This window comes from Purpureocillium takamizusanense, chromosome 3 (genome assembly GCF_022605165.1).
Source record: "Purpureocillium takamizusanense chromosome 3, complete sequence".
Taxonomy (NCBI): domain Eukaryota; kingdom Fungi; phylum Ascomycota; class Sordariomycetes; order Hypocreales; family Ophiocordycipitaceae; genus Purpureocillium; species Purpureocillium takamizusanense.
In genome coordinates this window covers 1,056,894-1,082,221 of record NC_063070.1, presented here as the reverse complement: position 1 = coordinate 1,082,221, position 25,328 = coordinate 1,056,894, and the positions used below count along the sequence as shown (strand labels likewise).

The 25,328-nt window shown below is 64.3% G+C and overlaps 10 protein-coding genes across 13 annotated transcripts; 3 read left to right on the top strand and 7 right to left on the bottom strand.

The window, feature by feature from the left end:
* Positions 1 to 1,273: 1,273 nt before the first annotated feature.
* On the bottom strand, positions 1,274 to 6,041 carry JDV02_003856 (uncharacterized protein). The gene is made up of 2 exons (XM_047985026.1): positions 4,173 to 6,041; positions 1,274 to 4,114 (listed from the first exon to the last, which is right to left on the bottom strand). The coding sequence occupies exons 1-2, from the start codon at positions 4,474 to 4,476 to the stop codon at positions 1,275 to 1,277; spliced, it is 3,144 nt and encodes a 1,047-aa protein (XP_047841001.1). The 5' UTR covers positions 4,477 to 6,041; the 3' UTR covers position 1,274.
* Positions 6,042 to 9,717: 3,676 nt separating this feature from the next.
* On the bottom strand, positions 9,718 to 12,462 carry JDV02_003855 (Phosphoglycerate mutase (2,3-diphosphoglycerate-independent)). 2 transcript variants are annotated; one of them, XM_047985025.1, is made up of 4 exons: positions 11,978 to 12,462; positions 11,261 to 11,613; positions 10,812 to 11,193; positions 9,718 to 10,746 (listed from the first exon to the last, which is right to left on the bottom strand). In XM_047985025.1, the coding sequence occupies exons 1-4, from the start codon at positions 12,006 to 12,008 to the stop codon at positions 9,920 to 9,922; spliced, it is 1,593 nt and encodes a 530-aa protein (XP_047841000.1). In that variant the 5' UTR covers positions 12,009 to 12,462; the 3' UTR covers positions 9,718 to 9,919. The 2 variants fall into 2 exon arrangements, with proteins under 2 accessions (XP_047841000.1, XP_047840999.1); XM_047985024.1 differs by having other exon boundaries at positions 11,261 to 12,462.
* JDV02_003854 (uncharacterized protein) lies at positions 12,336 to 13,284 on the top strand. Its single transcript, XM_047985023.1, has one exon. The coding sequence runs from the start codon at positions 12,528 to 12,530 to the stop codon at positions 13,065 to 13,067; it is 540 nt and encodes a 179-aa protein (XP_047840998.1). The 5' UTR covers positions 12,336 to 12,527; the 3' UTR covers positions 13,068 to 13,284.
* On the bottom strand, positions 13,216 to 14,872 carry JDV02_003853 (uncharacterized protein). Of its 3 annotated transcripts, XM_047985020.1 has the most exons (4): positions 14,597 to 14,872; positions 14,357 to 14,517; positions 13,552 to 14,268; positions 13,216 to 13,492 (listed from the first exon to the last, which is right to left on the bottom strand). In XM_047985020.1, exons 1-4 carry the CDS (start codon positions 14,643 to 14,645, stop codon positions 13,289 to 13,291), a joined length of 1,131 nt encoding a protein of 376 aa, XP_047840995.1. In that variant the 5' UTR covers positions 14,646 to 14,872; the 3' UTR covers positions 13,216 to 13,288. The 3 variants fall into 3 exon arrangements, with proteins under 3 accessions (XP_047840995.1, XP_047840996.1, XP_047840997.1); XM_047985021.1 differs by having other exon boundaries at positions 13,552 to 14,264; positions 14,357 to 14,860; XM_047985022.1 differs by having other exon boundaries at positions 13,216 to 14,268; positions 14,357 to 14,872.
* A 348-nt stretch (positions 14,873 to 15,220) lies between these two features.
* On the bottom strand, positions 15,221 to 17,541 carry gpi1_3 (pig-Q; the record flags this gene model as incomplete). Its single annotated transcript, XM_047985019.1, has 4 exons — positions 15,221 to 15,529; positions 15,582 to 16,159; positions 16,216 to 17,347; positions 17,407 to 17,541. The coding sequence occupies 4 exons, from the start codon at positions 17,539 to 17,541 to the stop codon at positions 15,221 to 15,223; spliced, it is 2,154 nt and encodes a 717-aa protein (XP_047840994.1).
* A 35-nt stretch (positions 17,542 to 17,576) lies between these two features.
* gpi1_2 (pig-Q) lies at positions 17,577 to 17,979 on the bottom strand (the record flags this gene model as incomplete). Its single annotated transcript, XM_047985018.1, has 2 exons — positions 17,577 to 17,789; positions 17,860 to 17,979. The coding sequence occupies 2 exons, from the start codon at positions 17,977 to 17,979 to the stop codon at positions 17,577 to 17,579; spliced, it is 333 nt and encodes a 110-aa protein (XP_047840993.1).
* A 567-nt stretch (positions 17,980 to 18,546) lies between these two features.
* gpi1_1 (pig-Q) lies at positions 18,547 to 19,307 on the bottom strand. Its single transcript, XM_047985017.1, has 5 exons — positions 19,088 to 19,307; positions 18,990 to 19,027; positions 18,868 to 18,941; positions 18,719 to 18,809; positions 18,547 to 18,662 (listed from the first exon to the last, which is right to left on the bottom strand). Exons 1-5 carry the CDS (start codon positions 19,126 to 19,128, stop codon positions 18,658 to 18,660), a joined length of 249 nt encoding a protein of 82 aa, XP_047840992.1. The 5' UTR covers positions 19,129 to 19,307; the 3' UTR covers positions 18,547 to 18,657.
* Positions 19,308 to 19,585: 278 nt separating this feature from the next.
* On the top strand, positions 19,586 to 22,971 carry JDV02_003849 (uncharacterized protein). Its single transcript, XM_047985016.1, has 2 exons — positions 19,586 to 19,954; positions 20,008 to 22,971. The coding sequence occupies exons 1-2, from the start codon at positions 19,598 to 19,600 to the stop codon at positions 21,007 to 21,009; spliced, it is 1,359 nt and encodes a 452-aa protein (XP_047840990.1). The 5' UTR covers positions 19,586 to 19,597; the 3' UTR covers positions 21,010 to 22,971.
* Positions 21,081 to 22,557, bottom strand: JDV02_003848 (Aldose 1-epimerase). The gene has a single exon (XM_047985015.1). It carries the CDS (start codon positions 22,437 to 22,439, stop codon positions 21,396 to 21,398), a length of 1,044 nt encoding a protein of 347 aa, XP_047840991.1. The 5' UTR covers positions 22,440 to 22,557; the 3' UTR covers positions 21,081 to 21,395.
* A 737-nt stretch (positions 22,972 to 23,708) lies between the features above and the next one.
* Positions 23,709 to 24,230, top strand: ank2 (ankyrin repeat; the record flags this gene model as incomplete). Its single annotated transcript, XM_047985014.1, has 1 exon — positions 23,709 to 24,230. One exon carries the CDS (start codon positions 23,709 to 23,711, stop codon positions 24,228 to 24,230), a length of 522 nt encoding a protein of 173 aa, XP_047840989.1.
* Positions 24,231 to 25,328: the final 1,098 nt, after the last annotated feature.

Below are 25,328 nucleotides of genomic sequence, written 5' to 3'. Positions count from 1 at the left end.
GTCGCGGCACGGCCACTGAGGGCTGGAATCCTGCCGCTCGATGCTGCATCGTTGCTGCCGCACGGTTGCACTGGCAGCTGGTCCGCGCGCTGCGGCATAGCAGATTCGAGCGGACTCTTCCTTGCCGACGCTACATATAGACGTTTCTCGTGCTTCGCCCCAGCGCCTCGCCCCGGCGTCGGCTGTCGCAGCATGCGTGATGGTAGATGGCATTGTGCTCCAGTGGAGTTGCCGTCGCGGCTACGCTGAGCGACACCGCAGGATCGTGACATGACAGAACGCACACCCTCTGCGTTTCAAATTGACATGGCGCTCGAGAGCGTCACCGACACATGCGGCGTCATGGCGCATCATCATGGGCCTGTGCTCTCAGCCCGGACTTGTCGAGTCTTAATCGTTACAACCATCCAGGCAAGGCCGGGGCGGCGGGGCTGCCACTAGACCCAACGGTCTTCCCGCTCCGTCCAGTGTCCAGCGCTCAGGACTTGAGCATAGCTAGAGCTTGCGTTCATGAAGACTGCATTCATAAAGAGGAACAGATTCGACTTCTAGTATCCGAAATCACCCGGGGTCTCATTGCGTGCTCTCGTCTATTACTGACTCTACTACATATGTAATCGTTATATTTTAGAGCTCTAGCGTACGTCCGGCAGAGCGCGCTATACCGGCACAGTCTGGCGTAAAGCATTCCTCATTTATATGTTTAAGGTGTCTAAAGCAGTCGATAGTAGCTGCTTGTCGATTTCCATCTTTCCCGGCTTCTTATATCGATCCGTGATGCGGCAAGCTTAGCAGGCTGTAAACTCGAGACGTCTGCGGCGAGACGTTTCGTTGTGCGAATAGCATTCCTTACTGTAAACCGTGACCCCTTTCCATAGAACGCCTTATTTCATACCACCATAACAGCCCTGACTACGTCACCCCACACATCACGCTTGCACGGCATCACATTTCAACATGTTAAGCCTAGGGTTTCATTCAACTGCACGCTAATCTCAACCGCTGCTGCCGGCTCATCCAAGATGCCTTTTCTCGGCGCGACGGGCGGCGGCGGCTGCCATCATGCCGCGCTGCCCCGGCCTGTACAAACTCAAAATGGAAAAGCATTTGGGTATCTCTCGGGCCATTCAGCCCCATACAACATAATAAAACAGTTCTCCAAACCGCACAAATGCCAGACGGGCGGTAGAGGATACATGGTAAGAGCTGAGGGGATACAGGGGATAAGTGTAACCCAACGGGAAATAGTTGAAAAGTTATTGGACGAGGTGGAGCTAGCTGCTCTCGTCGCTGCTGTAGCCGCTCTCCACGCCGGCCGTGGCGGCCGAGCTGCCGCCGGTCCGGGCGAGGGCCTCGCTGGCGCTCTTGCTCCGGCCGCGCACCGACGGCGGGGCGACCTCGGCGCTGCTCAGCGACTGCTGCCTGGGCTCCTTGCGGACCATGTCCAGCGGCCGCGCCTGCATGTCGACGTCGTACATGCGCTGCGTCTCGGGCTCGTCGTCGTCGGGGTCCTCGCCGTCCTCGTCGCCGCTGCTCAGGTCCACGCCGTCGGGATACCCGTCCGAGTGGTGCGGGTTCGCGCGGCGGCTCATCAGCTCCTCCGACGACTCCAGCTCCGAGCCGTCGGCCTCCGACTCGAGGTCGTCATCGGTGTCGCTCGAGCCGTCGGAGCTAAAGGGGGGGAAGAAGATGGCGGGCGGTGGGAGCGGGACCGGGGGCAGACGCTTGATGCGGCCCGAGACGTAGTCGATCTCGACCGTCGGCTCACTGGGCGGCTTCGTCGTGGCCATCATGGGGCCCGGCGACGACGTGGACATGGTGGCGAGCCGGCAGATGATGCCCTCGGTCGCCTCGTCCGTCCTCGCGCGGACGAGAGGGGGGCGCGTCAGCTGCTTGACGTCCTTGGGCCGCTGCGTGGTGACCAACACCATGAAGTGGTCCTCGGGCACGACGCCGCCCAGGCCGCAGGGCTCCAGGGGGACCATCTCCATGTACTGCTGGTCGCCCGACCACGTGGGCTCGAGCTCGACGTCGGTCATGTCGTTACCCGAGTCGCCGCTGAGGCCGGGGGGCTCGCCCTCGCTGTCAATGTCCATCTTGGCGTCGTCGTCGTCGTCGTCGTCGCGACCGCGACCCAGCTGCTTCCGTAGCCCGTCGGACAAAGGCCTGTAGTGGAGCGACGAGCCCGAGTAGGACCTCTGCAGCGAGGGGCGCGCGCGGTCGGACTCGGCGTCGTCGTCGTCGTCGTCGCGGGCCTGGCCGCTGGACAGCATGTAGGTGGTGGGCGAGACGTCGCCGGGGTCGCCGGACAGGTCGGTGCAAAAGGGCGCGCCGCTGTAGTAGATGATGGCGCCGTCGTGGCGGCGCTTCCTGCGGCCGGTGGTGCCGGAGCCGCTCAGGCCCCAGCGCGACTCGCCGAGGTTGCTGTCCTCGACGGGCCCAAACGAGGACAGGGTGTCGTCGGGCGAGGTGCCGCCGTTGGGCGACTCCTGCTGGGCGAACATGGGCTTGTAGTGGAACGTGTCAGAGGAGCCGGACGCGTGCAGCTCGGGCTTGTGGAAGTGGTTGTTCTTGCTCGAGTGGCCCGAGTGGTAGCCCTCGCCGGTCGAGTGGCCCGTCTTCTGCCGCTTGCGCGACGAGGACACGTGCTTCCTCGACACGTCGGAGCCGCCGTCGGAATCGTCGGGGCTGCGCTGCGAGTTGTCGCCGGAGCTGTCGCTGGAGAACTTGGTGCCCTCGCTGCCGCCGCGCCAGCGGATCTTGCGGCCGTCGGGCGACAGCTGGAACTTGGTGCTGATGCCGGACACGGCGGAGCGCACGAAGCCCGGCGTCACGTTGATCATGTGCAGCTGCGCCAGGCTGCACAGCAGGTTCAGGTACACCCAGCCCTCGGCGTCGGCGTGCACGTCGGGCGTGAACTGCGGCTCCTCGGCGAGCAGCTCCGGGGGCACCAGGCCGAGGTGCCGGATGTACTCCATGTTCTCCGAGGGCACCTGCACGCGGTCGGGGTCGAGGTCCTTGGGATGCGTCGGCCGCTGCTCCGGGGGCGGCGGCATGTTGGTCGGCGAGATGTTGGCGCCGGAGCTGCCGGCGGCGGTGGTCGTGGTGGTGCCGCCGTTGCCGCCCGACTCGGTCTGGTCGCCGTTGGAGTTGGACGCGGAGCCGTTGTCGCCGCGGGACCTGCTCTTCTTGCCGCCGGCCCCGTGGCCCGCCGGCGGGTGTGGCTGGTCCGCGGGATGGATCCGCGCCTCGCGCGAGGGCTCGACCGTGGCCAGGCTCGGCGGCTGGTGCGACAGCTGCGTGTTTTGCGCGCGGTCCCCGGTGACGACGGGGGCGAGGCCGGGGTTGTTGGCCACGTCCGCGGCAGCGGCAGGGGCGGCGGCGCCTCGCGGCTTGTTCGCCGCGTGCCGCCCGCCCATCTTGCCCGTAAAGAGCTGCTCGAGCCGCCGGACGACCAGCTTCTTCCTCTCCTTGACCGTCATGGCCATGTGGCGCGGGTACAGGCCCTCGGGGATGTCCTTGAGGTAGTTTTCGACCTTTTGCTCCGACGTCTTGGCGCGCGAGTTGTTGGGCGGGCGGCTCAGCGACGTGCCCGACGAGTTGGCGCCCGTCGACATGGACGCGTACGCCGAGTCGGCCGGGCGCGCGTTGGAGCCCGACGACGACGACGCGTGCTTGGAGGCGGAGCCGGAGCCCGCGTAGGCGTGGTCGCCGCGATTGTCGCCGCGGTTGCCGCCGCCGCCGCTGCCGCTGTTGCGCTTCGACGACTTCTTGCGCTGCGACGACGAGGCGTCGGGCGACTGCTCCAGGCCGGCGGTGAAGTCGCGCAGCGTGGCCTCGAGCTCGCGCCGCTTCCGCTTGGGCAGGCCGTGGATCTTGATCTCGAACAGCTTCTCCTTGCGCAGCATGTCGGGGCCCATCTGCTTGTACCGCTTGAGCTCGTCCTTGAGCTTCTGGATCTCGACGGTCAGGTCGTCGATGACGCTGCGGTACTCGTCGGCGCTGCTGCTCTGGGCGCCCGTGAGCCTGGGCGGCGCGGCGAGGTACTGCTGGTGGCGGTATACCTTTTCCTCGTTGGACGAGTCGGACTCTTTTTGGAAAAAGGGCGGATCGACTGCGCGTGTCAGCTGGCTGCCCTGGCCCGAGGAAGTAGGATAGCCTGGGGCACATACCATCCATGGTGTTGTTGTCAAACGTCGCCGTCGGGTTCTCGTTGGACTGGTCGAACCACTTCTTGGGGTCGCTCTGGCCCGTCTCGTGGCTCTCGCCCGACGAGTTGCGTCGCGGCGACGACGTGGTCTGGCTGGTCACGGCCGGGCCGGAGCCGGGGCTCGCGCGGAGGGAGGCATCGCGGGCCAGGCGGTGGTGCCGCAGGGTCACCGAGTTGGCGGGGGAGGCGCGGCGCGGGAGGGGGTGGCCGGTGGGCGAGGCTGGAGGGGGTTGCGTGCCGTGTGACTTGTTTGCGGTCGATTGCATCGTCGTCGTGTCATGGGCGTGTTGCTGAGGGTGGGCTATAGGAGCATGTTTCGTCGCCGTCGTGGTCGTGGTCGTGGTCGTGGTCGAGGGACTTGTGGTGGTGGACGGAGCCAGCGTGGTGGTTGTGCCGGGGGTGGTGCCGAGTGTATATTCAGCCGCGGGAGCGTGACGTAGCCCGCTGGGCCCTGCTGGGGCAGCCGTTTTGGCAACCTCTTACAAGAATATTAGCCGGGTGCTCGGGGGGCCGTCAACAGGCCACACGGCGGTGGAGGATATGCGAGTAAGGGATTGGTGCGCGGACGGGGTTCCACGCGCCGTGATTGGCCGGCCGCGACCATCTTCGATCGATGGCGGCCCTAATTGGCGTATGACGAGCAGAGCGGGGGGGAGGGCTGTCACTCACCAGGAACGCCTCGCTGCTGAGGGGCTGCTTCTTTGAGTTTCTGCCGCAGGGCCTCTGGCGATCGAGGTCTGGCCCTGGGATCTAGCCGCGGGAAGGGGTCTCGGATGGTACGACTCTGTCTTGATTCGACGGGGTCGGGGGGGCTTGGTGATGATCCTGCTGCCGCTGATGCTTTGGCTGGTGATGATGGAGATGCCGGCGATGGGCCAGGTGAATGCGAGATGGCCGTCGACGTCTGTTTTCTCGCGACGAGCCAGTCAACGCCGGGTGCAATGCCGCAAGGTTGCTGTTGTCTCGGTGGCTGCCTGTCGGTCGAGAGCCAGATGACGGACGCGCAGCGTCTTGGGCAATGTGTGACGCGTTCGTTCTGACGGCCCTTGATCAAGTCTCGGCGGCGATGAACGTCGCAATCCACGTCAGGCGTGAGATCTGGGCGTGCGAACGTGCGGGAGCGTCAAAGCGAGGGCGTAGCGAGAGGCGTCTGGGTCAAACTGGCAAAACGGCGGCCGACGCGGGCTTTCCGAAAGTGACGCGAATTGACCTGCACGGCAATGACAGTCAGAGTCGTGGTTCCAATCGACGCGCGACGAAACGGGCTCGATGAGATGGACGGCCACCACTTGCACCCGTTGGCGGCGAGCGAACGCCCGAGCGACTGCAGCCACGGCAGCACCAGCACCGGCACCACGCAGGCTGGCGTATGCCCGACGATTGCAGCGCTCACCAGACGCCAGCGACGGCGACGATCGCGGCAGGGACGTGAGGGGGGTATGAGGGGACGCCGCGGCGTGCAGGCGAGACGAGGCGCGCGCGGGTTGGTGTTGTACTCACGATGATCGCTAGCCGGTGGCAGCAGTAGGAGGACACTGGGGGCGCAAGGATCGTCTGCGCAAGATGGGGAAAATACAAGGCCACGGGCAGACGATTCAACAAGCCGAATTCTTTGAAATGGGAAATTGTGCTCGGGAGGCAAGATGGCGAGAAACCGGAAGAGGGCAGGGCAGGCTTTGCGGAGGGCGGAGGAGGAGCAGGAGGAGTCTGTCGTCCGTGGTGGGCTGGGCTGGGCCGGAGACAAAACTGGGCACGCCCGCCGTCAAATCACTGACAGCGACCGATGCCCCGAAGCAGGCATCGTGAGACCGCTGGGCAGGCGGCCGGCGTGGGTAAGTTGGTAGCTTGGTACATGCTGCTGCGGTGCGGCGCCGTGCTGGGCGCGTGGTCGTGGCGACGGCGGCGGCGGCGGTGGTGGGCGGGTGCTGGAGCCCACCATCGATGGGGGGGCCAGGGCCGCCAGATCCTGCGCTCATTGCCCCGATGTCCACGCCCTATGGGGGCGCGGCGCGATCACCAGTCATCGGGGGGCCAGGCTGCACGCCCAGAGCCAGAGCCAAGGCTGGGCAGATCCAGGGTCCAACAGCAGCGGCGCGGCGCAGTGCATCCATTCACCTCAGCTGCTGCTGCTGCTGCTGGCCACCCCTCCCAGCGACACAGAGGGGCGTGTCTCTACGAGGGCAGTCATCAGCATCCCCACATCTGCGAATGCCCTCACTTTTTTCGCCCGGCGGCCAGTGGCAAAAAAAAAAACAAAAAAAAAACTTGACAGCGCGCCTCTTGCCCCTTTTCCATCCCCGACGCAGCCGCGTTTGCGCTGCGGATCAGGCACCGCGGCGCCTGGCATCCTGGATGCCTGGGTGAGCAGGGCGAGTCCGGGGTCACGTTGGGGGATTCTAGAATGACGATCGGACGGACGGACAAGACGTTGCATCGTCTCCGCGTCCCTGACAAATGCCACGGTTTCGAGGCCACCGGCGATTTGACTTGTCGTGCTCGCGATGCATGAACACGACACCACGGCTTGTTTGCTTCCTGGGTGCAGCCAAACCGCCCTCACCGAGCGCTCTGGATGTCCAGCTACGCTATGCAGTTCGTACTGGCCGCGAACCGGCGTATTCGGCGCACACCCCACGACCATCATATCGTCGTCGTCCGTCGTCGCCGGGTTGCACAGAACCTGAGCGGACTGACGACGACAACCAGGCCCAGGGACCGCGGGTGGGTGGCCCCCTGCGTCTCCCCGTGATCTGGCTTTTGGCTGGTCATCGAGGCGGGTGCTCCAGCGCGAGTCTTGCACTGGGAAGGCTGGAGGGTACAGGGGCGGAAACCCCTGGGGCCAGCCAGCCATCGCTGTGGACGGCGGCGGCAGCAGCAGCACCACGGCAGCAATGCAGGCAGTGAGTGCGCCAGCACCGTCCGTTCGTTCCTCCAAGCCCGTATTATGACTCTGGTGTCTCGTCGGCCGCGGTGATGCCTCGATCGATGTGCACCCGCGCACCGATGCGGCCGTCCGTTCTCACCTTATCACAAACACGCATCGGCTCCCGTTGGCGCTTCACGCATAGTGCTTCGCTCCCTACGACACCACAATCGACCACCCGCCCGCCGCCGCCGCCGCCGCCGCCCTCCCCCAGCCATCATCAGGTGAGGGTGCCCGGCCCATGTCGGCTGCGCTGCTGTTGCAAGGTTTCCCTCGACATGAATGGCCTGAGCTCGACTCCGGCAGGTGGCCTCCATTCCACAGCCTTTCCTCCCCCATCCCCCTTGTGCGACCCCCTCCCCCTGGGTGTCAGCGAACAAGACACCAAACGAGCTCACGGTTGCCAGCGCCGCAGGGCTGCCGCGGCGGCGGTCTAGACCAGCCCAGGCCACGGGACCGACCACACCCACCTGAGGAGATACGAAGGGGAGGGGGCGGTCCGGACGGGCACCGTGCCGCGCTCCTCGTCACGCTTCTTGCCGCCTGGCAGTTGTGTGAATCTCGTCGCTCATCAGCCGAGGGCACCACCCACAAACATTCTTGTCGTGCCGTTGTCAGCGACGACTGCGTTCGACGCCCCCAGCCGCGATGGAGTCCCCGACGTCATTTAGCAGACAAAACAGTGGACTCGCTCCGTGCGCTGCATCCATGGCTGCATGTGCTGTAGAGGATTAGCCAGCCAGTCATGGAACCCCGGCCCCCCCTTGCAGCGCCCACAAACGCTGCGAGACATGCCACACCACTCACACACACACACACACACTCAGTGACCCCCCCGTTATGTACATAATAGTGCAGCTCGTCGACCTCCCACCCTCACGCACGCTCGCGTCCTCGCTCTCTCTCTCTCTCTTTCCGTCTCGAGACTCGACTCCCCCTCTCCGCACGCCGGCGATCCCTGCCCTGGTCGGGCACCCGCTGACGTAGCCCGAGGCAGTCAGGGTCCCGTATCTCAGAGGGTCCCGAGCCCCCCCTCCCGTGACGCAAGCGGGCCTGAAGATATTCAGGGTCCTCGCCTTCGATTCGATTCGATTGCGCGTGTGGCCGTCCGTCAGCGATGCTCTCTCTGCGGAAAGCCGAGCCGGTGACGCAGGCGGTCAGCCAGAGCGGGACACCACAGAGGAGAGAGGCTGGGCGCCGCGACGCCGCCGTGTCATGGCCCGGCGCGGGCCCACACGCCCCGCCCCGGTCTGTGGATCCTGCCGCCTGCACCTCACTGCTCAGTCCCGGGCCTCCGATGCCGCGGCGACCACCAAGCGTGCTGGCTGCCTGCCTGTCCTTTGGAGACGTCGTCGACCAGCTCCAGCCCCACCACCGCGTCCCCGTCCCACGACGTGCGTGTTGGAGCAGGGCAACACCCCGTCAGGGCAGATGGAGGTGGCAAAAGTGTGGGGGGACTCGGCTCCCGAGATGGTGGCTGGCACAATGAATCAAGAATCCTACAAAGTATATACTGTAGATGTACAATCAATCTTGCATCTCCCCTCCCGCGCTCCGGCGCGATGCCGACGCCACAGGGGTCCCCCCTCGAGGCACGGCCCGCCGTGATTGGGCGCGCGCCGCGAACGCGTGCGAGATAACCTTTTGCCTCGATCGCGGAGGCACGCAGCCGTAGCCCGGATCATGGGAGCCGCTCGCCGTGCTCGTGTGCGTGTGTTCCACCAGAGCGAAGGGAAGGCGCCAGAGATCACGCCTCTGCCGGCGCGATGGGCGATCCGGGCGCTTCGTGCCGGCTCGGGGGGGGGCAGATCTGTCTTTGCCATCCGACCTTGCTTTTCCCCTTTTGTTTCGTTTCCGTCCATCTTGCCCATCAGGATTAGGTAGTGAAGAGAAGGGATTGCCATGTTTCCTGGCTTGCCGCTCTCTGGGACACGCCCCTCCCTCCCCTTGGCCAGACTCCCTTTGGATCTGGTTCTGCCACCCCAGACACATCTCGGCAGACTCACCCTGGGCAGCTGAACCGGGTGCCTGACTACCTGTCGCGGAGCTCGCAGCTGCACGTAGGACCCTGAAGCGTCGATCACGACGCCCCCCGACCCTAGACGGCATCGTGAGCCCGTCTGCAAGCCCCGGGGCCCGGCCTGCAGCATGAGCCTCTGGTCAGCGGCCACTACTGCCGTCTTATTCATACCTGTTGCCCCCACCCCTTGGGTGCCATCTCTTGCAGCTTCCGGTCGCAAACCAATGACCCCCCTCTCTCCGACTGTCGCGTGCCTCCTTTACCCCCGGCCTGCGTAGGCGTCTGCGCAGCGGGTCCCAGCGGACATGCTGGTCCTGGGCTCCGGCGGCTCCAACCGTGTACTACGCAAGGTGGGAGTACGGCTCGGTACCTGTCCTGGCATATCTGCTGGATGTGTAGCCCCAGAGGGTTTGCGATTCCAGCGAGACACATCGCGACTGACATGTCCTATCCGCATGTGATTCCATCAGCTCCTTGGCGTGACATGACGGCTCGCAGCCGGAACAATATACGGTGCTGCTACCACGGGCCGCACACGAGCTACTAGGTAATACAGTCTGAAGAACGCTGCTGAGCCATAGTGTATTCTGCCTGTATATCTGCTTTTGTATCGCGCACTGCGTTTGCCGTCTATCAACCCATGTCATCAACCCTTGTCACCGCGAACCGCATTCTATCCCTACATCCTCAACTCCTCGACACCGTGCAACCCTCGCATCTCCGGTCGTCGTCGTCGTCGTCGTCATCATCATCATCATCAACATCCCTACTCGGCACTCCTCTTGAGGTCCTTGGCCAGCAGCGATTCGCCCGTCATCTCCTCGGGCTGCGGCAGGCCCATGGCGGCGAGGACCGTCGGGGCCACGTCGCCCAGGACGCCGCCCGTCTTGCGGAGGCTCCAGCCGTCGGGCGCGTTGGCCATGAGGAGCGGCACCTTGTTGGTGGTGTGGCTGGTCTTGGGGTTGCCGTCGGCAAACTTCATCTCCTCGGCGTTGCCGTGGTCGGCCGTGACGAAGAGGATGTAGCCGTCCTTCTTGCAGCCCTCGAGCACCTTGCCAATGGCCTTGTCCGTGGCCTCGCAGCCGACGACGGCGGCCTCGTAGACGCCCGTGTGGCCGACCATGTCGGGGGGCGCAAAGTTGTTCATGACAAAGGGGAACTTTTGCTCGGCCATGCGCTTGCACACCTGGTCGGCGACGCCGTCGGCCGACATCTCGGGCGCCTTGTCGTAGGTGGCGACCGACTTGTTGGAGGGCACGAGGTCCTGGTCCTGGTCGCGCGTCTCCAGCGGAAACACCTTTTCGACGCCGCCGTTGAAGAAGAAGGTGACGTGGGCGTACTTTTCCGTCTCGGCAATGTGCACCTGCTCGACGCTCTGCTTGCCGAGCCACTCGGCCAGCACGTTGTCCATGCGCTGCGGCTCAAACGCCACCTCGAACGGGTAGTCGGTCTTGTACATGGTCATGGTGACGAGCTTGCTGATCTTGGGGTACTGGAAGTCGGGCAGCACCGAGCGGTCCACGTCGCCGAGGAGCTGCGTGATTTGGCGCACGCGGTCCGAGCGGTAGTTGAAGAAGAAGACGGTGTCGTCGTCTGGGGGGGGGGGTCAGCGCCTGTCGCTGTAATCACAAAGAATGAGACGTGTCAAGCGGACATACCCTTGATGCGGGACTCGTCGCCGCCGACAATGATGGGCGTCAGGAACTCGTCCTTGTCCTTGCTGCCGCCGCGCTCGTATCGCTCGCGGACGGTGGCGACGGGGTCCTCGCTCGCCTCGCCGTCGCCGTGGCACAGGCCCTTGAGGGCAATCTCGACGCGCTCCCAGCGCTTGTCGCGGTCCATGGCGTAGTAGCGGCCGACGACGGTGGCGATTTGGCCGACGCCAATCTCGGCCAGGTTCTCGACGAGCTCCTGCATGTAGTCGGCGCCCGACTTGGGGTCGGTGTCCCGGCCGTCGCCGAAGAAGTGGATGAAGACCTTGGGCACCTTGTACTCCTTGGCGGCCTTGAGCAGCGCGTACAGGTGCGTCTGCTTGGAGTGCTGCGTCGGGTCAGCATCGTGAACCGGCCGCCGGGAGGCCCAGAAGGGCCCTGCGGAGACTACTCACCACGCCGCCGTGGGAGACGAGGCCGCAGAGGTGCAGGCGGCCGTTGCCGGCGGCGGCGCCCTCAAACGTCTTCTTGATGACGGGGTTGCCGGTGAGCTCGCCCTTCTTGATGGTCTGGTCGATGCGGACCACGTCCTGCCAGACGACGCGGCCGGCGCCAATGTTGAGGTGGCCGACCTCGGAGTTGCCCATCAGGCCCTCGGGCAGGCCGACGGCGAGGGACGAGGCCTCGAGCTCCGTGTAGCCGTCGGCGTCGGCGTACAGCCCGTCCATGACGGGCGTCTTGGCGTTGGTGATGGCGTCGCCATCCTTGGGGCTCTGCTCCGAGGGGATGCCCCAGCCATCAATGACGACTGTGCGAGCGCAGGACCAAGAGGATTAGCCATCCGAGCTCCAGGTAGACCAGGACAAAGCAGACGACGAGCATGTAGTCGGGGCGGCGCCGGGCCGCCGACGACGCCACCGCCGGGCCGCCCCCGTGCCCCGTCTCCGTCCCCACCTTCGGGTGCTGCAGCGCCGTCACCTCCTGATCTCGCCTCCTCCCGGGCACGCGGCGTTGCGACGGCGACGATGACGGCGACGGTGACGGCGTGGAAGGGGTCGCGGGCTGGTGCGCGTCGCGGGATACGGCGCCCCCTTGGCGGGGCCACGGTTGGGGCGACAATGACGACGAGGAGGAGCACGAGGAGGGGCACACGGAAGAGGAAGCAGACGTACTGAGGCAGACCTTGTGCTCGGTCTTGGACATGGTCGACGGGCGGTGGACGCTTCGAGAGCGACGGTAAGAGACGGGATTGAAGTGATTTGCCAATTGGCCTGTGTGAGATGAGGGAAGAGGGAGGACAGAGGGAGACGACGAGCGAAGTAAAAAGACCTGCCTGCGCTATTTGGGGAACGGAGCTGCAACGGAGCAGAAACAGGAGGTGGTGGGGTGTTTTTTTTCTCCCGCCCGCATACGGGCCGATGTCATGGCTGCAGGTGCCGATAGCCCGTCGTTTGGGGGCAGCCCACTGACTAATCGCCCACTGATATGGTCGGGTGCTAAAGGAAATGGAACGCGGTACGCCTCAGCGCGCCTCACTACCGGCAGTGGCAGTGGCAGCTCCGCTCTCGCAGCTTCCAAGGCTGCCCTGTCCACTCCAGCCCGTCGACCTCCAGCTCGCACGCGCCGACCGTCCTGAACAGTTCCAATTGCGCCCACGACCGCCGCGGCACATCTCGCGCACACAACCACACAGTCAAGCACGCATGCTCGCTCGCTTGCACCATGGCCGCCCAGCCCTCATCGCGGCACGCCCTCGCCCTCCCCGCCACGCTCTCGCCCGACGACCTCGACACCCTCTCCGAGCTGTCCACCGTCCTCGCCAAGGTCCGCGCCGGCATCCAGTCCGCCTCGGGGCTCACCGGCACGGGCACCACCCCGGGGGCGGCGAACCACCAAAACAGCAACAATAACAACAACGCCGGCAGCGGAGGAGCCAGCGGTGCTGCAGCTTCTTCTTCCAATACTGGTGGTGCGGGCAGCGGTAGCAGCGGCGGCGGCAGCAACGGCGCCCAGCAGCTCTCCTTCAAGGACGTGCCCGGCGCGACCGACGGCATCAAGCACAAGCTGCAGCACGCGCGGGCGCAGATCCGCGCGCTGCCCGACATGGACCGGTCCGTCGACGACCAGCGGCGCGAGATTGAAGAGCTCGAGGCGCGCATCGAGCGGCAGCGCGGGCTGCTGGAGCGGCTGCGCGAGAGGGGCGTGCGGTTTGGCAAGGGGGACGAGGGCGCGGGCGGCGACGACGTCAAGATGGACATGTGAGGTGACGGGCGTGCACTGGGCATGCATCGGGCATGCATCGGGCATGAATTGGGGCACGCATCGCGAGCACGGAGCGTCGCGGAGGAAACGGATGGCATCATTTTCTTTTTTGGCACGGCGTTGGGGCGTTGGGGCATATTCATCAGACGGCACGCTTGTAACGGCACGCTTGTAACGTGTAACACAGCTTCGTACGGACACTGATACACGAGTCTCCCTTGCTACCTCCGCGGGATGCCAACCTTGCGCAGCGTCTCCGCGACGCTCGCCCCTGGCTGTCCCGGCACCACGCGCGTCCAGACGTCGTCGGGCAGCACCTGGTGCTGCGACAGCGTCGTCCAGTTGGGGCTGTGGCCGGCCTTGAGCCACTTGAAGTCGTCGACCTGGTCCCACTGGTTCTCGACGGCCGCGTCGGCCTCGGTCATCTGCCCGCGCGTCAGTCTCTGCACTCTCACGGCTCGGGAACAACAAGGCGCGCACGCACGTAGCAGCTCGGCAGCGGCGCAAAGCGCATGCCCGTGCAGTCCTCGATGATGGGGTGGCTGCCGCAATGCAGGTACACGTCGACGTGCCTGCACTCGTGGATGCGCACCTGGCGCGCCGCCACCACCAGGATGCTGTCGGTGACGCCCGTGATGTGCACCGGCCCGCTGACCCGGCCGGCGACGACGAGGCTGTTGCTGATGTCGCGGAGCGCGAGCCCCGGGAACGGCCGGCCCTGGCTCGTCGGGACCGACATGTCGACGATGCAGTCCCTGAGGTCCGTCAGGCTGCCCGACGACGTCGCGCGCGCCGCCGACTCGGGCAGGATGATGTGCAGGCCCGCCTGGTTCGCGATGCCAATGTTCTTGGCCATGGAGAAGCTGGGCTTGCGGATGCCCGACGCCGGGCCCGGCTGCGACGACAGCTCGCGGTTGTAGTCCTTGAGGCTGGTGCTGGTGCTGGTGCTGGTGCTGGTGCTGCTGGCCGGCAGGTCGCTGACCTTGTCGTCGTTGTCGTCAGCCACCCCCGCGTTGAAGGGCTCGGGATGGGCCGCGTGCGGGTTGCGCGAGAAGCTGCCCGGATTCAGGCGGGGATCGTTTTCGGGCGCGCCCATGTCGACGTGCCTGGCGCCCGCGGCCGAGCGCTTGAACTGGAAGCGAGCCTTGGGCGTGACCTTGGCGATGGTCTCGCGGAGGCTGTCCTGCAGGCTCTTGACTGTCTGGGGTCAAGGCCACCACCGCGTTAGACTGTACGATGCGATGGAGGAGGAGGGACGGTCAGTCGGTTCGCATCCTGGACAGACAAACCTCGGCATACTGCCTCCTGTCGTACGACGGCGTCTCATCCGCAGCGTCGGCCACCTCGTTCTGCAGCTTGGCGATGCCGGCGAGGACATGGTCGATGGCCTCCTGGCGCTCGCCCGGGATCGCGCCCACAGACTCGAGCTGATCGATCTGGTCCTGTAGGACTGAACAAGGAGAGAGGGCACGCGCATGTCAGCCGTCTGTCGTGCAAACGCATGGCTCGTCGTCGTCGTCCAAACTCACCCGCGACGCTGTCCTGAAAGTGCCGGTAGAAGCGCTGCTTGGGATCCATGGCGGGGCGGCCCGCGGGCACAGGCGTCCGATGCTGGGTTCGACGATGCCGGCCCGTCGTCGACTGGCACGAGACAGCAGCTGCCGGGTTATGGCGATGCTGTTGTAGCGGCGGGAGCAAGCTGTCGGGCCGAGCTGTGAAGGGTGTCGCGCGCACGACTGTCGCAAACGTTGTTGGGTCGTCGGTCGAGTGAGCAGCGCCGAGCGACAAACAAGACTGGACTGTCAAGGTCGAATGTCAAGGTGCATGCAGGTCTCATGATGAGGCGACGGCGAGCTTGGGATAAGTGGCCCGTCTCCCCACACAGCTCTGGGCAGCTACAGCACCGACTCACACCACCACTTCACTTCACCCGGGCGCTGAATGACCGCCATCAATCGCAGACCAGAGAGGGGCTGACCCCACACAAGGTCCCGCCACACCACCTGCACTGCTGCGACCTCACGCTTCGCCGACGTCATCGGGCATGCACCACCAGAGCCAGTCGTGGTGCCACGCAGATGCACAACATCGCTGCGCGCTGTGTCTACATTATTTTGCTACTCGCTACTCGGTACAAGGGTATATGACAGCTCTCAGTGGTACGACCTCGTCCGCCCGGCCGCGCCCCTCCGTCCGTTGGGCAGCGGCGGGATGGCGGGCAGCGGGAATGCCTTCTTTTGCGGCAGCTCCACGTTGAGCGCCCGCCACATCTCCCACACCGTCGCCCTCCGCGCGGGCAGCATGCTGTACTGCAGGCTGTACAGGTTCTTGCGGTTGATGGGCGGCACGAACTGGCCCGTGAGCAGGCACAGCAGCACCCGCGGCGACAGGTAGTGCTTGCGTATGCGGTGGGCCATCTGCGAGTACTGGTGGAACATGGCCCCGAAGCTCAGCGGGATGGACTGGGCCGGCGTTAGCAATGACACCGATTTGCTCCCTGCGGCGACAACCTACCTTGAGGTAAATGACAGACGTCGGCGGCGGCGGCAGCGGTGGCTCGTTGGACTCGTCGGCGTCGACGGCCGCCCGCGCGCAGTCGTGGGTGTCGCGTAGTTCGAAGCGGATGCCGCCCGGCAGCCGCCTCGGGTCTTTGATCCGCAGCATCAGCGCGAACAGCGGAAAGTGGTTCAGGCACGACAGCATCGTGTCGAAGCCGGCCTTCATGGAGATGATGATCATCCGGGCAATGGCAAAGTTGAGGTAAAAGACGCCGACCGTGGGCAGCAGAAAGAAGAGCAGGGTGAAGAGGATGGTGCCGACGAGCAGCTGGTCCAGGTCGTAGTCGCACGAGTCGATGCGGTTGCGCAGGACGTTGTGCTTCTTGCCGCGGAACAGGTGGAACAGCGACTGCAGGATCGTGAGCTGCCAGTGGTAGATGCGCGCCGAGGCCAGGTAGAACGAGTAGATGTGCACCGTCAGCACCGACAGCAGGTCGGAGAAGACGGCAATGGGCATGCTGGCGCCGGCGAATGACGAAAAGCCTATGAACCACACAAGCCGCGGCAGCAGCGGGCTCAGCATGTCGATGCAGCCTGCGCAGTCAGCGTCTCAAAGCCCTTCCTAAGTTCACGCGAAGCCGGGCACTCACTCGACCAGTAGTCAATGACCCACAGGAACAGGTCCCCCAGAAACGCCGCCAGCTCGCCGTTGAGCTTGAGGCCGGCGGGCCATCCCATCAGCCACTCGATGCTGCTCCGCAGCGCCTCGACCGTGTACTCGCGCAGCAGGTCCCCTATGCGCGCCGCGACCCAGTCCGCGTGCTCGATGATGTACGACCCGAGCGCCATGCCGATGATGACGTCGTTGGCCACCAGCCACAGGCTGTTGTAGAAGCGAATGTAGTCTGGGTGGCTCGTCGTCACGCTGGCCCAGTTCATCTTGCGCTGCCGCAGCGTCGAGTACTGCATGGGCCAGTAGCAAAACTGCTGCAGCCGAATCTCAATCTGCTGCGCCGTCGCCGAGATGTCCTTGAGCGCGGCGCCGCCCGGCTTGGGCCGAAACTCGAACATGACGAGCAGCACCTCGGCCACCATGCGATGGCCGAGCAAAAAGACGCAGAAGCCGCGGCGGATGGTGGGAAAGAGGTAGACGGTGAAGAAGGCCCACAGCTGCCGCAGGACGTAGTTGCGCATCGTCGTGGCCGACTCGACGACGCGCTCTGAGACGCTCTGGGTCCGCCGGGGCCGCGGGCCGAGCCGCCCGACGTTCTTTTGCAGCGTGCGGTCCACCTCCCACGACCAGTTGACCTGGTTGACAATCTTGGGAAGCGCCCGGTCGCGCGCCGACGGGGCCCGGTGGGTGATGGTGTGCTGCTTGAGCTTCTCGACGAGCCTGCGCCGCGTCTCCTTGGCCTCGCGCTCCTGCTTCTCCATCTCGCCCTCGGGCCCGTCGACGGGCGGGTCCTCGAGCCGGGAGCTCTTGTCCCCGAGCGCCAGCGCGATGGGGTCGAGGGAGATGTACTGCATGCGCCGCGGCTCGGGCCGGTCGTAGAGGATGAGCTGGATGCTCGACGCCCGCGCGCAGTCAATCGTCGGCCGCCTCGACGACGCCGTCATGGCCGCGCAGACCCACGAGGCATCGACCTCGTCCGCCTTGGCCCTGTTGGACACGCCCAGGACGTGCATCGACGAGTGGCCGCACGTGTCGAAGATGCGGTTGGGGCTATGGGGACAGCTGCGGAAAAAGGTGCCCAGCTTGAGGTGAAACTCGACGTCGCGGGCCTGGTCTGTCAGACGGCGCTGCGCACGCACAATGTCAAGGTAAGAAGGGGGGGACGTACATCCACATCCTCGAGGATGGCGACGACGAGCACGTCGAGCGTCGAGTTCCTCCATCCCACCACCACGCCAGGCCGATCGGAGCTGCAGGCGTCCGTCGGCCAAAACACTCTCATCAAGCCATCATGTTCTACCATGACAAGCGACTGTTATGGGGAGGGCGCTCGAGCGCTCAAAAGGAGCCGCGCCGTCGGAGCTGCTCTCGCGCCGAGAGGCCGAATCCGGGCGCGCGGGGGTGCTGCCGAGGCTCAGCGACGAACAAGGTCGAGGGGGCCGGGCTCGGGATGCTCACCAGATGGGTCTCCTTGCGCGCGAGAAACACGACGGGGAGGAATATGGTGAGAAACAGAGCGGTCAAGCCGACGACGCCCCTGGCAACGCGAATCTATCATTGTCTGGCGTTATCAACTGTCGCGATCGAGGGGGGGCCGGCCGCACCGGGGACGCATGCATACCACTACTCCGTATTCCGCCGCAAAGATGGCGAGCTCGTACAGGCGGGTGACGAGGTCCCAGCGGGCGGTGATGTAGCCAGCTACAAAGATGCCGAGCGTCAGGATGGAGAACGGATGCATAGATTGTTATGCTCGGTAACGCATGCCGTCGACGGCGTATCTGATGCCAAGTCGCTTGCGTCGGGGGATGCCTGGGAGCGAGGATGGGCGAACAGCCTCGGGCAGACTTTCAGCGGTCGCCACGGGATCGCGCGCTGGTCGGGCCTGCTTGCGGGGAGCTGTCGGACGGCGCGTCGTTGAGGGCGGGTGCGAGGCGAGGGGGACGCTGGCAGCCGACAGTCGATCGAGGCCAAACGGAGGCTACGACCGGCGAGGCTGAGGATCAATGGCGGCGCGCGGAAGCGGCTCGGAACGTTGGGGCAATCGGGCCCCTGGTCTCGAGGGATCGTGGAAGCTGGAGCTTGGTGTCTCCACCCGTCCGCCAGGGCGACGAGCGACGACGAGCCACCAAGCCAAGGGGGGCGATTGTGGGTGTGGCGCTGGGCGTCCAGATCACGTGGCGCAGTCGACACCTCAGTCCTCGGCGCTGTTGCGACTCGACGGCGTCCCGATCCCGACGATGGCATGCAGCGTGGGCGTCAAACACGGCAAGCAGTCGCAGCATGCACTCAAGGCAGCTCCCGTGGACGCAGTTCCTATGCAAGGTATATTCAGGCAATGCTGCAAGTGGCGATCTACAGCGTACAGTATATATCGTGTCCCCAACGCCGAACCATGAACCGCAACCGCTCAACCCATTTACTCTGCGCCGCTGTCAGCTGCTGCGGGACAAATCACCCGTCGCGGAGGCGGGACTCACTTTTCGGCGTCGTGAGCCTCGCGTCGTTTTCCTTGTTGTCCTCGCGGGCCTCGTCGAGGAGCTTGTCGATGCCCCTGTCCTTGAGCGCAACCTGCCCTGCGGTCAGCGTCTCCATATCCCGGCGGCAACATGGGCTGGCTCTGCCGTACAGCGAGGCACTTTTGGTAGTCCTTGAACAGGCCGGCGCACTCCTTGTTGTCCTTTTCGGCGCCGCGGAGGTACTCTGGGTCTGTGAGAATCTGGACGGCGCGGTGGCGAGGGGGCGACTCACTCTCGCTGTACCACTTCAAGAAGCACGTATCGTAGCGCCTGGGGATGGTCAGCGGATGGCCACGGGCGCGGAGGGGGGGGGGGGGGGGGGGAACGTGCTCCTTGACCTCGTTGCACTCTGGGGCCAGTGACGCCGACATGATGACGGCCGCGGGTGACGCTGGCGATGTGTTGGTGATGGCAGGCTGTTGCGGGCGGTGGGATTGTAGGTACGTTAGAGTGCCGACGTCAGTTGCGCTGCCGCTGAAAACAGTGGGCCGCGGGCTCCACGGCGGGCGGGCGGGCGGGCGGGCGGGCGGCTCGTTTGTTACACGGCACGGAGTCGACTGCAATCGCGGCGCATCGAGATGAACAGGAGTGCTTGACTCGCAGGCTTTGAATCTTGGCCCGCGTGCTTGTCCTCTATGTGACGTTCTTCGACCAAAGCACTTGCCGGCCTCTTGCCGAGCGTCCACTGTTGCACGGTACGTCAAGTTACAGCACTGTAGTGTACCCACCTACAGGTATCGCTGCAGCCCGACCAGCACCCGCCGCCAGACTGTAGCGTCTACAATGGCCGTCGCATCCGGCAGACGCCGCCGCCTTGATTGGCCGCAGCCCGGCACCGACATGGATCCACCCGCTCGCAGCTGCGGGCATGGGTCTGCCTGCGACTCCAGCTTCATCGCAGCGCGTCACGACGCGGTCAGCTACCCGACGCACCGTGATACGCCTCGCAGCAGCACCCGCCCGGACCCCAGGCGCTGCCGTCCCGTCGATCGCACTGCCGCAATGGCGCCCCCGCCCAAGGAAGAACTCGAGAAAGCGCTCGTCGCCGGCACGCACCGCGTCTTCACCGCGGACCCAGATGCGACCACGGTCAACAAGGTCCGCCACCACGTCGAGGAGCAGCTCGGCCTCGGGGAGGGCTTCTTTGCCAGCGACGAGTGGAAGCAACGGAGCAAGGCGCTCATCAAGGAATGCGTTGTGCGGACCCCTCCCCCTGCCCACCGCGGAATTGATGCTCACCAAGCGAACAGGGCAAGCTGCTTGATGGGTGGGTGCCGGAGACGGACAAGGACAAGGAGCCAAGCAAGCCAAAGAATGGCGCCAAGCGACAGTCGCAGGCGCCCCGGGAACACGACAACAAGCGCCAGAGACGCGCCTCGCAACCGAAGCCGGCCGAGGGCGGCCACGAGAGGGACCACGACGAGCCAAAGCATGCGCCCAAGCCTGCGCCGCGGCGCAAAGCCAAAGCCGCCGCGTCGGACGAGGATGACGACCTGAGCAGTCCGCCGGAAGAAGAGAGCGAGAGCAAGGACCATGCCGGGCGCGACAAGGAAGCCTCGGGGCGAAGCAGCGCCAACGCGGCCGCGCCAAAGGACGAGTCGGACGACGCCGAGTCGTCCATCAACGTCGAGGAAGCCAAGCCCTCCGTAGCTGAGGAGGAGGAATACTCAGACGTGATTGACGAGCGGCCGCGGCCGCCGAAACGCAAAAAAAAGGACCACAAAGAGGCGCCGCCGCGGCCCAGAGCGGCGACGAAAAAGTCTGCCGCCGCCAAGGCATCGTCGCCCGACGACCCCGACGACGCGGAAATCAAGAAGCTCCAAGGACAGCTGGTCAAGTGCGGGGTGCGCAAGCTCTGGCACAACGAGCTCAAAAAGTACGGCGACGACGCGCGCGCCAAGATCCGGCACCTCAAGCGGATGCTCGCCGACTTGGGCATGGACGGGCGCTTCTCCGAGGCCAAGGCGCGGGAGATTCGGGAGACGCGGGAGCTCATGGCCGAGGCCGAGGCGGCGCAGGAGATGAACCGGCTGTGGGGCATGGGCGGCGGCGGGCGGGCGAGCCGGAGCAAGAGCAAGTCGACCAAGCTGGAGGAGACGCCAGAGAGCGACGGCGGTGGCGGGGGCGGCGGAGACGGGGGCGACGAAGAGGATGACGAAGAGGACGACGATGAGCGGGACACGTTTGCTGCGAGGAGACGGCGGGCGCAGGCGGACCTGGCGTTTTTGGGCGACGACAGCGACTCCGACTGACGCGACGGCGACGAGGACAACGACGACGAGCGGGACACATTTGCTGCGAGGAGACGGCGGGCGCAGGCGGACCTGGCGTTTTGGGCAATGGCAGCGACTCCGGCTAATGCGACGGACGCGGGTGGGCGTCGAGGTGCCGTCAATGCACGGTGTACGGATGCTGGCGATATCTGGCGAGGCGTTGGACGGGGCACCATGGAAGTTGGAGTCGGTGAAGCTGCAGCTTAATACAGTCTCGACATGTGCTGCATATGACCTCTACCCACCCGGCCGGCGAGCCTCGCGGCGAAATGTCGATGCGCGCCGCATGCCGCATACTGCATGCTGCATCTGCATTCGAAATGATCCTATCCTATTTTCCTGACCGCACGACAGTCATCCAGCGGTCACTCCACCCACGCCCGGTACACGATCCTGGCGCCGTACGTCTCGCCCTTCTTCAGCACCGTCATGCCGCGCCACTCGGGCACGTTGACGGCGTTGACGAAGCGGCCCGGCTCGCAGCAAAAGGCGCTCCGCGGGCCGCGGGCGGGCGCGCCGTCGACGGCCGGCACGTCGGTGAAGTCGCCCGTGTAGAACTGGAACGAGGGCTCGGTGCTGAGGACCTCGAGGTGGATGCCCGTCCCGGGGTGGTGCGCCGCGAGGTTGAGGGCGAGGGGGCGGGCGCGCGTGTCGATGGGCACGGCCGCCGGGTCGGTCCCCGGCAGGGCGAAGCAGTAGTCGAACCGGGGCTCCGTGGCGCCGAGGGCAAACGGCGCGGTGGTGTCGACGGACGGGTACGGGACGGGCGCGCCGGTGGGGATGGAGGTGGCGTCGACGGGGAGGTGGTCGCGCGCGCCGAGCGTGACGACGGTGCCGTCAATGGTCGCCGCGCCCTCGCCGCCGGTGCCTGAGAGGTTAAAGTAGGAGTGGTTGGTCATGTTGACGACGGTCTCCTCAGCGCCGCCAACAAGGCGGGCCTCGTACTCGATGCCCAGCACCGTAGCCGTCTTGCCCTCCACCACCTGCGTGCCCGCCGTGTACGTCACGGTCGCCTCCACATCGCCGGGGAAGCCCTCGTCGCCGTCGTCGCTCCGCAGCGAAAAGACGACGGTCTCGCCGCCCTCGACGCCCTCGACGCCGGGGACGCGCCGCACGCCGACGGGCACGGGGCCGTCCCACACGCGCTTGCCCCAGCCGACGACGCCGCCGTGCAGGCAGTTGGGGCCGTTGTTGGCGGCGAGGGCGCGCGGGCGGCCGTCGAGGTCGTCGATGCGCGCGCCGCGGATGCGGTTGGCGACGCGCCCGATGGTCTCGCCAAAGTAGGGCGTGTTGTGCCGCGCGTACTGCTCCTGCGTGGGGAAGCCCTGCACGATGTCGACGCCGTTGACCTTGAAGGACTGGATGATGGCCCCGAGGGGGAGGAGCTGGACGGGGGCGTCGTCGCTCATTGTAGATGGATGTGCCTCAATGCCGACTCTGCTCTGTCAATACCAACCAACGCTGCGATTTCAGTCGTTTCCGGACGGTGGTGCATCTTTTGCCACGTCGTGAGCCGACATCGTCGAGGTGCGCTGGCGGGGTATTTAATGCACGTCACTGCACCCAAGCTCCATCCCTGCTGGTGAGATCGGACTCCTTTATTAGCCTGTTGTCGGTGGACGTCGCAGCTGCACGTCCCCGTCGTCTGGTGGCGGACCTGGCATTGGAGCGCTTGCGTGTCGAGAGGGGAACGTGGGGACGAAATCAGGCGCCGGTGTGGCGGCTTCAGAGAAATGCACAAACCGTGCCGGACGCACAGTCGATTGCAGCTCACGACCATCGGTTGCTGCACGCATGGCGCAACGCACGGAGCGCACTAACATGCGGTGCAATCGACGTGCGGTGCAATTGAAGTGTCGGCGGCAACGGCTGGGCAGCTATGCGAGTTATACTGTAATGTTAAAATTCATACTGTAACTTTACTGACTTTTTATTTACTACCGGGTAAGGCAAGAAATAGCGGAAACAGACTAAATATACTTATACTATAGCGCGATATATATCCGGAGTAGCTTTATTATTTAAAATTAAAAAGTAAAGTTTAATATATAAGAGAGCTATCTATAATATAATCGAAGCCGTCTATAGCCTGTGTGCGAGTGACTGCGTCTTGCCGGATGGTGTACGTGTATAGTAGTGACTTATACGGCGACGACGGCAATACCGACTAGATCCCTTCTTACCTGCCTACTTCCCGTGTCGTGTCCAGCTTGAAACTGGCCCCCGACTGCCCTCCCAATCTTGGCAGCGCTGTCACTGCGTGACTCATGTCCCGAATCGCATTCACGGAGCCGTAATGTCGGTCCGCCGCGTTTCGACAGCACTTATAACACGTCTGACATGTAGCCAGCAGCTCATTGACTACCTACCATCGTGACCAAATGCCACTTTGCACAAGCACGCCGCCCATGCCCACCCGACTCCCGTTGGAGCTTCTGCTTAAGATCGCAGGCTACCTCGGCTAGCATGACCTCAACAGCCTAGGACGGACGAGCCGCCGGCTCTGCGCACTCCTGGAGCCATGCCGATACCGCAGGGCGCGCGACAGACGCATCGGCTTTCACAGGAGCCTCCTGCACTGGGCGGCGCTCAACCACCAGCCGAACACGGCCAGAACGGCCATCGCGTCGGGGGCCGACGTGAATCCGAGGGACCACCGCGAGTCCACGCCCCTGCACATGGCTGCCGAGAGCAACTGCCTGGCCGTCGCGGAGGTGCTCATCGACGCGGGCAGGGCCGACATGGAGGCGGTCAACGTGGACGGCTTCACGCCGCCGCAGCTCGCCGTGGTCGTGGACGCCGTCCCCTTTGCCAGGCTGCTGATCGAGCGCGGGGCGAACACGGACGTCAAGTTCCTGAGACGGTGCAACCTGGCATCCCTGGCCGTCACCTTCTCCAGCTTGGGCTGCATCAAGTTCCTCGTCGAAGCCGCGAGGGTCGAGCCTAGGGTGCAGAGGCTGCTGGTCAGGCCTTTGCTGTTACTGTTCGCCATTGAAAGGGGCGAGACGGCCATTGCCAACTATCTGCTGCTGGCTGGGGCCGCGACCTACGAGTCTGTCCTCGAGAGGATGCCGCAGCTGCCTCACCGGCGACAGCAAGTCCTCGTGGCCTTTCTGCTCCGCTACTTCGACGCCACGTGCATTGGACCGGCGGGGCCTGGCGATGCGCTACATGTACGCGGTAGAGTTGCTGGGATGTAAACGGACGAGTCACGGGTTGACGAAGACGCTCAACGAGCATAACGAAGTTTAAACAGGTGTAGCACAGCTGGGGCAGCGGGTTTAGAAACGTGGAAAGATGGCAACGGCTGTATTAAGCGCAAGCGCATGTTTCTAGCGAGATGGTTTATGCCTGCAATATCACAATATCCTACAAGCATTCTTTCTATACGCTATAAACTATATCACGCCGCCATCTTACAGCTTGGCTAATTTAACTTTAAGATCGCCTGCGATAATAATCTCTTATATATTAACCGGCTGTTTCTTAATGTTTTTATTTATATCTCGCTAGATGTCATCTAGGTATATAAATACTCGGGGTAAATAGTCCATGCTAAGGATATCGACAAGTAGTAGACAGTCTCGCCGCCGGGCTTCTTAGGATACTCTAGGAGTATATCGGTAGAAATAGTATTAATGATTAATAATTATAGCGGCTGTCTCGCTCCTCTTAAAGAGCGTCTCGAGCTGCTACACCGCGCTAAACAGTTCCGTCTTAGCGATTCGGCCGGGCCCGTACTATATCTAGTCGACGCCGGGCCAGTAACGACGTTATAGAGAGCACGGACGGATATAACATCGGGCTCGCTAGGTCCACCTTATATACGACCCTAACATACCTCGCCGAGCTATAGTGTTTTATACGTATAGTATATACTTACGCCGATATACTTAATATAAGTATAGAAAGTACGCCCGTTAGCCTCTGCTCTAGTATCGGGTTTAGAGTCCATGTCTGATACTCCTGAGCAGCGTATAGATCTGGGCTACAGTAAATGTCTGTCTACTCGTGACTCGCCCCTCTGTGTGAGAGCGTCTCTGCCTCGACTGAATTTTAAAGCAGGTGCGTCTGGCAGCATCTGTAACCGCGTCACCGTTGGGAGGCCTCCGCTCGCTCTGTGATTTCGGAAGCCGGCTAGAGCTCCCCGGATACTGCACATCTGTCAGTGAGGCGAGCGACAGATGGGGGCTGGAAGATTCTGGCGAGAAAATAAACCGACCCGTACCGGCCACTCCGCCGGCTGCAGGGGCCCCGGTCGGTGTTAGTCGCCTCGCTCTATCATGCCGCCCGCCCTG

Coding starts and splice junctions, on each gene's coding strand:
- JDV02_003856 (XM_047985026.1), bottom strand. CDS start 4,476: ATGCAATCGACCGCAAACAAGTCACACGGCACGCAACCCCCTCCAGCC. Junction 4,115..4,172: donor TGACAACAACACCATGGATG/GTATGTGCCCCA, acceptor TGACACGCGCAG/TCGATCCGCCCTTTTTCCAA.
- JDV02_003855 (XM_047985025.1), bottom strand. CDS start 12,008: ATGTCCAAGACCGAGCACAAGGTCTGCCTCA. Junction 11,614..11,977: donor CGAGCACAAGGTCTGCCTCA/GTACGTCTGCTT, acceptor GCGCTCGCACAG/TCGTCATTGATGGCTGGGGC. Junction 11,194..11,260: donor TCGTCTCCCACGGCGGCGTG/GTGAGTAGTCTC, acceptor GACCCGACGCAG/CACTCCAAGCAGACGCACCT.
- JDV02_003854 (XM_047985023.1), top strand. CDS start 12,528: ATGGCCGCCCAGCCCTCATCGCGGCACGCCCTCGCCCTCCCCGCCACG.
- JDV02_003853 (XM_047985020.1), bottom strand. CDS start 14,645: ATGGATCCCAAGCAGCGCTTCTACCGGCACTTTCAGGACAGCGTCGCG. Junction 14,518..14,596: donor CTTTCAGGACAGCGTCGCGG/GTGAGTTTGGAC, acceptor CTCCTTGTTCAG/TCCTACAGGACCAGATCGAT. Junction 14,269..14,356: donor ACAGGAGGCAGTATGCCGAG/GTTTGTCTGTCC, acceptor CCTTGACCCCAG/ACAGTCAAGAGCCTGCAGGA.
- gpi1_1 (XM_047985017.1), bottom strand. CDS start 19,128: ATGTCGGCGTCACTGGCCCCAGAGTGCAACGAGGTCAAGGA. Junction 19,028..19,087: donor GAGTGCAACGAGGTCAAGGA/GCACGTTCCCCC, acceptor GACCATCCCCAG/GCGCTACGATACGTGCTTCT. Junction 18,810..18,867: donor ACTACCAAAAGTGCCTCGCT/GTACGGCAGAGC, acceptor ACCGCAGGGCAG/GTTGCGCTCAAGGACAGGGG.
- JDV02_003849 (XM_047985016.1), top strand. CDS start 19,598: ATGGATCCACCCGCTCGCAGCTGCGGGCATGGGTCTGCCTGCGACTCC. Junction 19,955..20,007: donor CGCTCATCAAGGAATGCGTT/GTGCGGACCCCT, acceptor CCAAGCGAACAG/GGCAAGCTGCTTGATGGGTG.
- JDV02_003848 (XM_047985015.1), bottom strand. CDS start 22,439: ATGAGCGACGACGCCCCCGTCCAGCTCCTCCCCCTCGGGGCCATCATC.